This window comes from Balaenoptera ricei, chromosome 2, assembly GCF_028023285.1.
Source record: "Balaenoptera ricei isolate mBalRic1 chromosome 2, mBalRic1.hap2, whole genome shotgun sequence".
Lineage (NCBI taxonomy): Eukaryota > Metazoa > Chordata > Mammalia > Artiodactyla > Balaenopteridae > Balaenoptera > Balaenoptera ricei.
The window spans coordinates 151179988-151192007 of NC_082640.1; the positions used below are offsets into that span (position 1 = coordinate 151179988).

Below are 12020 nucleotides of genomic sequence, written 5' to 3' on the forward strand. Positions count from 1 at the left end.
ATCAAGTGGGATTTATCCCAGGGAAGCAAGGATTCTTCAATATACGCAAATCAATCAATGTGATACACCATATTAACAAATTGAAGAATAAAAACCATATGATCATCTCAATAGATGCAGAAAAAGCTTTTGACAAAATTCAACACCCATTTCTGATAAAAACTCTCCAGAAAGTGGGCATAGAGGGAACCTACCTCAACATAATAAAGGCCATATATGACAAACCCACAGCAAACATCATTCTCAATGGTGAAAAACTGAAAGCATTTCCTCTAAGATCAGGAACGAGACAAGGATGTCCACTCTCACCACTATTATTCAACATAGTTCTGGAAGTCCTAGCCACAGCAATCAGAGAAGAAAAAGAAATAAAAGGAATACAAATTGGAAAAGAAGAAGTAAAACTGTCACTGTTTGCGGATGACATGATACTATACATAGAGAATCCTAAAACTGCCACCAGAAAACTGCTAGAGCTAATTAATGAATATGGTAAAGTTGCAGGATACAAAATTAATGCACAGAAATCTCTTGCATTCCTATACACTAATGATGAAAAATCTGAAAGAGAAATTATGGAAACACTCCCATTTACCATTGCAACAAAAAGAATAAAATACCTAGGAATAAACCTACCTAGGGAGACAAAAGACCTGTATGCAGAAAACTATAAGACACTGATGAAAGAAATTAAAGATGATACCAACAGATGGAGAGATATACCATGTTCTTGGATTGGAAGAATCAACATTGTGAAAATGAGTATACTACCCAAAGCAATCTACAGATTCAATGCAATCCCTATCAAATTACCAATGACATTTTTTACGGAGCTAGAACAAATCATCTTAAAATTTGTATGGAGACACAAAAGACCCCAAATAGCCAAAGCAGTCTTGAGGCAAAAAAATGGAGCTGGAGGAATCAGACTCCCTGACTTCAGACTATACTACAAAGCTACAGTAATCAAGACAATATGGTACTGGCACAAAAACAGAAACATACATCAATGGAACAAGATAGAAAGCCCAGAGATTAACCCACGCACCTATGGTCAACTAATCTATGACAAAGGAGGCAAAGATATACAATGGAGAAAAGACAGTCTCTTCAATAAGTGGTGCTGGGAAAACTGGACAGCTACATGTAAAAGAATGAAATTAGAATACTCCCTAACACCATACACAAAAATAAACTCAAAATGGATTAGAGACCTAAATATAAGACTGGACACTATAAAACTCTTAGAGGAAAACATAGGAAGAACACTCTTTGACATAAATCACAGCAAGATCTTTTTTGATCCACCTTCTAGAGTAATGGAAATAAAAACAAAAATAAACAAATGGGACCTAATGAAACTTCAAAGCTTTTGCACAGCAAAGGAAACCATAAACAAGACGAAAAGACAACCCTCAGAATGGGAGAAAATATTTGCAAATGAATCAACGGACAAAGGATTAATCTCCAAAATATATAAACAGCTCATTCAGCTCAATATCAAAGAAACAAACACCCCAATCCAAAAATGGGCAGAAGACCTAAATAGACATTTCTCCAAAGAAGACATACAGATGGCCACGAAGCACATGAAAAGATGCTCAACATCACTAATTATTAGAGAAATGCAAATCAAAACTACAATGAGGTATCACCTCACTCCTTTTAGAATGGGCATCATCAGAAAATCTACAAACAACAAATGCTGGAGAGGGTGTGGAGAAAAGGGAACCCTCTTGCACTGTTGGTGGGAATGTAAATTGATACAGCCACTATGGAGAACAATATGGAGGTTCCTTAAAAAACTAAAAATAGAATTACCATATGACCCAGCAATCCCACTACTGGGCATATACCCAGAGAAAACCGTAATTCAAAAAGACACATGCACCCGAATGTTCATTGCAGCACTATTTACAATAGCCAGGTCATGGAAGCAACCTAAATGCCCATCAACAGACGAATGGATAAAGAAGTTGTGGTACATATATACAGTGGAATATTACTCAGCCATAAAAAGGAACGAAATTGAGTCATTTGTTGAGACGTGGATGGATCTAGAGACTGTCATACAGAGTGAAGTAAGTCAGAAAGAGAAAAACAAATACCGTATATTAATGCATGTATGTGGAACCTAGAAAAATGGTACAGATAAGCCAGTTTGCAGGGCAGAAGTTGAGACACAGATGTAGAGAATGGACATATGGACACCAAGGGGGGAAAACTGCGGTGAGGTGGGGATGGTGGTGTGCTGAATTGGGCGATTGGGATTGACATGTATACACTGATGTGTATAAAATTGATGCCTAATAAGAACCTGCAGTATAAAAAAAACAAACAAAACAACTAATACTAAACTTTCATTGGGTTATTTGTATGGAAATATGTTAATATAAATGTTTCCGACATTACATGAAATTTCTAAAAATCTTATATTTGTATTTGTATGGAAATATGTATGGAAATATGTTAATATAAATGTTTCAGACATTACATGAAATTTCTAAAAATCTTATATTTGTATTGGTATGGAAATATGTATGGAAATATGTTAATATAAATGTTTCAGACATTACATGAAATTTCTAAAAATCTTATATGTTCTGGTATAATGTTATAAGTAATAATCCTAGTTATTACTTCAAAATGTATATCTCAGAAATAACTAATTTTCTTGTCAACTGCATTATTATGAACTTTCATTAAATCTTTAACCGTGGTCATTTTTAAGTCTTTTGTCATTTACAGACAGTTCTGGGTGTACTCTGATGATTTTGCAAATATGTTCCTATAAAAGGGTTTCATCTTCAAGAAATTCATGGAAAAGACTCTGACAAGTACAGGTTTCTGGTAACTGACTGTACTGCTGAACTGAATGAATAAGCATTTTCAGAACTCTAATGAAAAACTGATGAACTCATAAAAGTGCTAACAAAAGATCAAGATGAAAAAAAAATTAATTACATGGGACTGAGTGAACTGATGAGGATGAGTATAATTTTTGTGACTTTCTGTTTGAATTAAAAAAAAAAAAAATCCCACAAGGACTCAGAGGCAAAGAATATACAAATCAATTTTCACTGCAAAGTAAAGGAGCTGTTACAGTGGAGGATTACTGGACTGAATGTCAATATTATGACATAGTATGAGTGTGTTTCATGTTTGGTAATTGCAATCATTGTTGCTTTTGTTGTGGTCATCCATGTACAATGCTTGGTGTCAGTCTATTTATCTCTTGTAAAAATAAAATACAGTGTGTGTGTGTGAAAAAAAAAAAAAAAAAAAAAGAATCTGCCTGCCAATGCAGGGGACACGGGTTCGATCCCTGGTCCGGGAAGATCCCACATGCCACAGAGCAACTAAGCCCGTGTGCCACAACTGCTAAGCCTGCGCTCTAGAACCCGCGAGCCACAACTACTGAGCCCTCGTGCCACAACTACTGAAGCCCGCGCACCTAGAGCCGGTGCTCCACAACGAGAAGCCACCACAATGAGAAGCACGCGCACTGCAACGAGTAGCCCTCGCTCGCTGCAACTAGAGAAAGCCCCCATGCAGCAACGAAGACCCAACGCTGCCAAAAATAAATAAAATTAACTTATTTTAAAAAACCCAAAACTTAACTAGAGTATTTCTATCCCCCTGATCAAAATAACTAGTTAGAACTGTTCTGGTACTCTGTGTAAGGCTAACATGCACAGAATGCCAAAATAAGTGGTCACTCACTATTCAATTCAGCTGAAAAAAAGTCAACCTTTCAGATCTTTTATCCAAATGTGCCACAAACAGCCTTATCAGTAATTTGCCTTATTTCAGAATGAATTTCAGAATTACCTTTTTAGTTTCATGGGTTTTCTTCTCTATACTCAATATCTGGCTGGTGTTTTTTTCTGACCTATGGAAGGATTAATAGTGAATGATAATCATCATGGCTCATTAAGCTCCAAGACTTTCTATATTTATCTGGGTGGTCTTAACCTTTTTTTCATTAAGGTACAATTTACATACAGTAAAATACACCCTTTTTAGTGCACAGTTCTACGCATTTTGACACATAGTTGTGTCACCTAGGGAGTATTCATTTTTTCTTATTCTGATTTCATTGTTCTTTATACCACCTGTGTATTTCAGTTTAATATAATTTCCTGGCTGCATCAGTGAAAACTGCTACTTGCTGCAGAAATTCAAAATAAGGGCTTCTTAGACTCAACATTTAAGCCAGGCTAAGGAAAGGCAGGGCTGCCTTGCACAGCTGTTCAAACTATACAGCCCAGCCCCAGAAGCACGCATTTGGTGAGTGGCGCCCCCTAGCGTTTATTGTGCATAATTTGCATGGCTCTACGTGGTGGGTCTGAACATAACCACCAGTTTGAGAGATCTGCAAAACTGTGGTATGTTAACAGTGAAACAGGAAATGTTTAAAATTTTTAAAAGGAGCCTTCCATTTATATGCCTTTTCTCCCACACTTTAAAATGTTGTGATAGAAAGAGAGGACAGGTACCACCGAGCTCACAGCACAGACTATGCACATATGTGAAAGAAGGGTAATGTTGGGAAATGAGAACTGGTCCAGTAAAAAAATCTTTTGAGACTCACTCCACTGGAATCTTTGGTCTGCATTTTAAAACCTTTTCCCTTATCTTTGCAAATGTTGTATCCTTTTCCTATAGAACCACCACAGGTTCTTTAGATTTTCCTCCCTACAAGGCACTTAGTACAAATGCCAGAAACCAAAAAAAAAAATTTTTTTTTAAATTAGGTACTTTCCTACATATGGTTTGGACTAAGTACCATATGGCTTCCACTACAGAAAAATGTGGCAGAGCTAAATTCACAAGATCTCATTCCTCAAAGGCCTGTTTGGTCCACAAAAATCTAACGTGAACCTTCCTGAAATTCAGTAATAGCATAGATCAGACAATGGGTAACAACTGCAGCTGATGAAGGCCTCCTTCCCAGGCCTCCTTCCTGAACAAGCCTCTCCCAAGAGAGCAAGGACCAGTTCAGTTGTGCAGAGAAGCTCTCCCAGAGCACCTGCTATTCCTTCAGGTTTCTGACATAAAAGGACACCAAGGTCTTCTAATAGCTTAAGGGAAGATCCTTTATTTCCATTATTTTGATACAATATCATCAAGTTGTTTCAATGAAGAAAGTTTCAACATTATATAAATACTGGAAGAGAATTTATCTGGGAGGAAGCAGGTTCATTCTCCCAAGTTGGTTAATCAGTTGTAAAATAAGTTTAAGAGAAGCATTTGGTGATGAGGTACAAAGTCCTAGGATAATATTAATAGTAAATTGCAAGCAGAAATTATGGGGAGGAAAGGGTAGCCTGTATTCACTCAGTATTGGAAGGTACAGGAACTCTATTAGAGAATGTCTCAGCCGTCTCGGAGAATGAAACTGGTGGTAGGAAGTGAGGGAAGAAAGGGATAAAGAACAGCAGCTTAGAAAGCCAGTTGCTGAATCACAGTTGACAGAGAAAGTAAATTTCAGAAAATAATATACAGGCCAAACTCACAGGTTGTGGATATGAAGAAAAGAAGCAAGAGGTAAGAAACTAGGGAGTATTTACTCAAATGTCCCTGGATTTATCTCTAGACCAGGCAGAACACCAAAAACTGAGTTTGATGTCTGATTAGAAGAACAAATGTGATTGAGACTAAAATTCCGAAGCCTTAATGTTAAAGACTTACAAGAATCCTCAGAAATGCCTGATATAACAAGCACACTAAATGTGATATTTTAAAAAGTTATCTGCTGCTGTACAGGTAAATTGGAAGCATCTTGATCAAAGAGGGATGTCAATATATTTCAGTACCTAATATATTATGGGATTCAAGGAAGATTCTCATTAGTCATGACTCTATAAAGTGAAGCAAGATCCAGGAATAGCTAAGTATTAAATAAATGTGAATTAAGCAAACAGTGATGCCAAATTTGAGCATAATGTAAAATAGACTTTTAAAAGGTAGACTGGTGCCACCTTTTGGCCAGATTAAATATTTACACAAATTACAAACTATGATCACATTTTAATTTCAGAGAGACCTTATTACAGACACAACTGTTTAGCTCAAAGGTTATATGAATAGACTTAAAACTGTCTTGTTGCTTAATACATCTATGATTTTTAATAATCACATTTTGTACCTTTGAAAAGATGGCATGAAAGTGAATACAAACAGAAATTTAATTCTGAACAAACACATCTCATACTCCATAAGAACTGTATTAACTTCAAAGATGACTGGGGCAAAAATCGCTAAATTTAAGTTTTGTATCCTTTAGCTCTTGACAATCCTCACAAAACTTACTTTGCCCTTTTAGACCAGGAGTAGCCTATCTCGGCACTACTGACATTTTGGGCTGGAAAACTCTTTGTTGTGGGGCCTGTACTCTACACTGTGAGATGTTTAGAGCACCCCCGGTCTCTCTACCCACTAGATGCCAGCAGCAACCTTCCCCTACCCCCACCCAGTTGTGACAACCCAAAACACCTCCACATTGCCAAATGTCACCATGGTGCAAGGGGATCACCCCGTGTGATAGTTAAATTTATGTGTCTAACTTGACTGGGCCATGGGATAGCCAGATATTTGGTCAAACATTATGCTGGATGTGTCTGTGTTTCTGGATGAGATTAACATTTGAATCAGTAGACTGAGTAAAGTAGACTGCCCTCTCTAATGTGAGTGGCCCTTGTCCAACCAGTTGAAGGCCTGAATAGAACAAAAAGGCTGACCCTCCTGAGAGTAAGGGTAACTTCTGCCTATTAAGTTGGGACATTGGTCTTCTCCTGCCTTTGTGATTCTCAAACTGCAAAGTTTGGACTGGAACTACACCATCGGCTTCCCTGGGTTTCCAGCTTACCAACTGTAGATCTTGGGACTTGGCCTCCATATCTGCATGAGCCAATTCTTTATAATCAATCAATCAATCAATCTTTCTCTCTCTCTCTCTCTCTCTCACACACACACACACACACACACAGGCAGTGTGGTTCTGTTTCTCTGGAGAACCCTGACTAATGTGTCCTGGCTAAGAACCACTGTTGCAGATTATGCTACTGGAGGAGATAGAGAGAAAATAGGGAAGAAAGGAAGGAGCAAAGCAAGAAACTTCTGGGAAATGACTACATACTACCTTTCTTTCCGGAAATGGCAGTTGGAAAGCACTTGATTAGGACACCACTTTTCTATTAACACAGATTATGGTTGGTAAGAATCAGACTCACTGATGCATTTTTGCATCACACATCCAAAATGTTATCTGGTACAGAGACTACTTACCTCAACACTAGGAAGACAACATTTGGCAGACACTGCTGTAAAATAAGAACACATTCTATAAGCTGAGCTAATAAAAGGTTTTGTTTATGATCAAGTCACATTAATTTATTTGTCATGATAAAATACATGAAATTCACAGTTTTCATTCCAAATGGAGAATACGAAACTTCCTGAAATAATGTTTCTGAAGCAAACTCACAATACATTAGGTGGAAGAGTTTAACCATACAATATATTATTGATTTCAGTCTCCTGTATTATGTGTTACTATTACTAGTACTTTGAAGATTTCTTCAGGGGCCCTTTTTCATTGTACAAGTTTTTGGGTTTTTTTTCTTTTTTTTTGGCCGTGCTGTGCAGCTTGTGCGATCTTAATTCCCCAACCAGGGATCAAACCCAGGCCTTCGGCAGTGAAAGTGCAGACTCCTAACCACTGTACCGCCAAGGAATTCCCTTTTTTTTTTGTCCAGGTTTTTGAAATACAAGTTTCTTTGAAGTATTTTAAGTTGATATTTTATTTAATCTGACTAAATGACTTTATTTGGCACAAAATAGAAGAGTTGATGACAGTTAACATCAATTGCATTGGAGCAATATCTACTAATTAATCAAGTGTGGCACAGATATACACTGAAGCACAAAGGATTCTTCCAGGTCTTGAAGACAAAAATCAGTTTGTAATTCCTTATATTTAAGACAGCCAGGCATAGGACTATATAATCTTACCAGTTTTCAAAAAAGTCCAACCATACAAACACAGAAGTACAGCAAAGAATAAAAACGTACAGATTTCATTCTTAGGAATTCAAAAATTTATAATAAAATACCATAGAGCTACATTTAGTTTAAAACATACAAAGATACAAGTTACATTATGAAAATTCTTCACATGGCCTATTTTTACCTCAATTACTACAAAAAAATGGATACTTCTCAAGGATCTGAGTTACAACATCAAGAATTAGCCTGTGCAAATAAACATCGGTGGAATTATACATTTTCCAGACTATCTTCTTCCATGATTAATATGTATTTCCTTCAGTTTTAAGTGAAGCCTTACTATTTTGACAAAACATAATGAATTACTCGGTTATTCGCCCTGCTACATTTCTGGTCTCCATCTATTAGATGACCTACATCAAAGAAATGAAAATGGTATTTTCTCCATTGCTTTTGTTCCTTTTCCTATATGTAAACAATATGTTTGGGGGAACTTTAAATAAAGTTGAACTTGGCAAGGTTTCATTCCCAATAACACCAAAGAATTAATATCCTCCTTGTTAAAGGCTGAAGAGAAATACTGATGGTTAAACTATGGTAGGTAGAATAGGAATTCTAGCAACACTGCTGTTTCTAGAGTATTTGTAAACAAAAAATAAGAATTCTGCCAATTAATTATTGAGTATTAAATAGTACATGACTGCTTCTAAGACATTCTAGAATTTATGAGTTGGAATACTAAAGTTAATAGGTTTAGCTGCAGAAAACATGTAGAATGTAGTTTTCTTTATATGGTTGGTTTTTACCAATAATACTGATAGAACTTAACACAGTTTTAATACAAATCCTCACAACACCCCTGTGAGGTAGGGATTGCTTATAGACACTTTACAGATGGGAAATCAGAAAATCAGAGAAAGAGATAATAATCTCAAGAGATAAAACAAGAAATTTTCGTTTTCTTATAAGGCAGACTGCACTTATCAGATACTGAGTTCTGACAATAGGCTAATAAGGACAAATACTGAAACAGTCTGTTTTCCTCCAGAGAACAACTATATGTGGGATCTAGAAAGAAGGGAAAATTCTAAGCTGATCCAAAGGGGAAATGTCTGTCTAGTACTTGCCCAATACATTAAGGTGTACACGGCATTTCCAGTTTTAAGAGTTTGGTGATCATCATGCAAACCATACTATATGGCTAAGATAATAGCTCCATTTTACAAATGATGTAGTCAAAACTAAAGGGTTTTGCTGGAAGGACTTTTTTATACAAGGTAGATTTTTCTTAGTGAGGAATCATGTCTTAAAAAAATACACTCAGGGCACAGTGCTAGTCATAAAACAGCTATTTTAAAAATATTCCTGTTGAATGAATGAAAAAGATAAAACTGGGGTCATTCCCCACACCACTATTCACTGGCTCTCTGGAACCCAAGTTTTGGGATTTTTTCCTATAAAATGGAGTAATCATTTTCCCACTTCCTATTACAGACAGAACACTGTGAAGATGAAGGAAAGAACATCTGCTTTGAATTCCTAATATTAAAAGGAACTTTACGAATAAGAATAAAAATACAGTTAAGCACTCTTTTCTTAACACCCAACAAAAGTAGATATATCTCTGCTTTAAGTTAATGTTGTCTATCATGGACAGTCAGCCAAAAGCAAACTTTTGCCACATCCAGACTCTGCCCTGAACTGCTGCCCTACACCACAATTCATATGCACACTTACTTCCACCCTTTAGCTATACACACTTTTTTGTGTCAATGACTAATGACTGAGCAAGTAGGAAAGAAAACAGAAGAGAAAAATCAGGAAAATTTTTATCTAAATGAGAAAAATAAGATTTTACTTGAAGAAGGCTAGGGAATATATCTAGAATAGCCTAAGATACATGAAATCAATGTTAATATTTGTGTTCATCCTATGAGATGAAGTCTTCGAGGACAGTATGAGTTTAAATAATTACTTAAATGATTTAAGTATAAGATTAGATGAAGCTCTGACACTAAAGAGCAATACATTTGTTTTAACTACTCCCAATACAACTGACTCTGTATCAATAGCTACTTAGATTTTGCTCTTAACACATGTCAACCCGGACCCCACAAGGCTTCCCCATCCTTGTCTAGGACAGAAACTCAACCACCTTAGACAATGCCCACTGGTTTTCTTCATTCACTCCTTAAGAAAAACTTATCAGTTCATAATTCACCTAAACTCACTGATAACCCAGAGAAAACCTTTGTGCCCTTAGAATGAGCTGGATTTCTCTTTGAGCTACCTCCTGACTGAACTCGGATCCTGTTGAGGAACTGTGATGTCAGGAAATACCCGAAGAAGTGAGCAGTCAGGAAGGAGATCAAACAGTTTCTGTAGGTAGTTAAATTCTAAGCTTCACAAACCAAATTTACTAAATTTACTAAAATACCTGTGAGGTTTAGAATTTAGCAGGGCAGCATACAAAAAAAGATAAGGCTGTTCTGAAGCCTCTCTCTTTTGTTATCCTTGACTATCTAGTATTTTAAATTTAAACATCTCAGAAACAATTTAGGTCTATCCTCTGTGGTGAAGTTTAACCAGCTATTTCCCAGCTACACAGAGGAGGAGAGTCTATCATTCAGTCCACCAATTTTAATTTTTCTGGAATTTTAGCTTTGTAAGTTTCACCAATATAAAAGGGAGTTAAGTTGATTCACAGAGGGAAGGCTGTCATGGATTTTATTTATTTATTTATTTTTGGCTGTGTTGTGTCTTCGTTTCTGTGAGAGGGCTTTCTCTAGTTGCGGCAAGCGGGGGCCACTCTTCATCGCGGTGCGCGGGCCTCTCACTATCGTGCCCTCTCTTGTTGCGGAGCACAGGCTCCAGACGCGCAGGCTCAGTAGTTGTGGCTCACCGCCCTAGTTGCTCCGTGGCATGTGGGATCTTCCCAGACCAGGGCTCGAACCCGTGTCCCCCGCATTGGCAGGCGGACTCTCAACCACTGCGCCACCAGGGAAGCCCTGTCATGGATTTTAAACATAGTTCTAGGACACTGACTATATCTACTCTGCTGGTTTTACGGACCAGAAAAAAGTTAAAATTGTGCCACTGAAAAATTACCTTTTCAGGTGATGATTAGAAAATTAATGTCAACCCAGGTAGCCTATAAAATCTTCTGATACTGTGGATAGAAAGATAATTTGTATTTTATCATTTACCTCATAAGCTCATGTAAACTTCTGGTCATAAAAATCTCAAACTCCCTTAAGGTCTTTAAGAAAACACTCTAGATTAAGATAACAACACTAGGGTGTCAGTCAACACAGATCTATCTGAATTTCTGTCTCTAACACCAGGGGCTTCTATGCTTATCTATGTGTATGTGTCTTACTGTTTCTTTAAGTTTTTGTGTGTTTCTGACTCTTCTCCCTTTCTCTCTTTTAAATATTTTTTATTGAAAATGAGGTATGCTCAGTGTTAAAAAAAATAAATAAAGCCACATAAGATGTTGCAGAGCTAGTAAGTAAAAAGTAATTTAAAACTACTCATGATTTGGTATAGCTATGCCTTAAAACAAATGTTTTATACATGATAACATATAGTTATGCACTAAAAACTATTAATTCCCTATATGGCAGAAAATATTTTAAAATAATCCTCATAAGGGCTTAATTCATGTGGAACATTAACCAAAAGTGATAGTCTAGAATATTCTTTAAAAAAGATTTCACTTATTTCATATTCGATTTGATTTTACAGATTCTAGAACCTGGAAAAACTTCCATACTTCTATATTGATTTCTGATTTCTAAATTGTGATTTAATTTATGAAAAGTTCACAGCCCTAATTGAAGGTTACATTTTAGTAGCTATGTATCAATATATCTCACAATAAGAAGATCTAATACATACAACCTTAAAACTATGGATAAATGGTAAAGAAAAAGTCAATAGAACTTGAGGAGAAAAATAATTTATGAATTAAAAAATGCATGTGAGTTTTCTTTTTCAGAACTGATACA

At 36.4% G+C, this 12020-nt stretch overlaps 1 protein-coding gene across 7 annotated transcripts in view; it reads right to left on the reverse strand.

Moving 5' to 3' along the window:
- ZBTB25 (zinc finger and BTB domain containing 25) overlaps window positions 1-12020 on the reverse strand; it is a 67312-nt gene that overhangs the window by 39170 nt on the left and 16122 nt on the right. For 6 of the 7 annotated variants that reach the window (XR_009500937.1, XM_059914415.1, XM_059914411.1 and 3 more), the window contains exon 4: window positions 7291-7325. Coding sequence is in view for 6 of the 7 variants with exons in the window: in XM_059914415.1 (XP_059770398.1) it covers window positions 7291-7325 (35 nt within the window). In the remaining variant the exon portion in view is untranslated. Of the gene's footprint in view, window positions 1-7290; window positions 7326-7398; window positions 11180-12020 lie in introns of those variants that run through there. The other variant, XM_059914416.1, reaches the window with a different exon arrangement.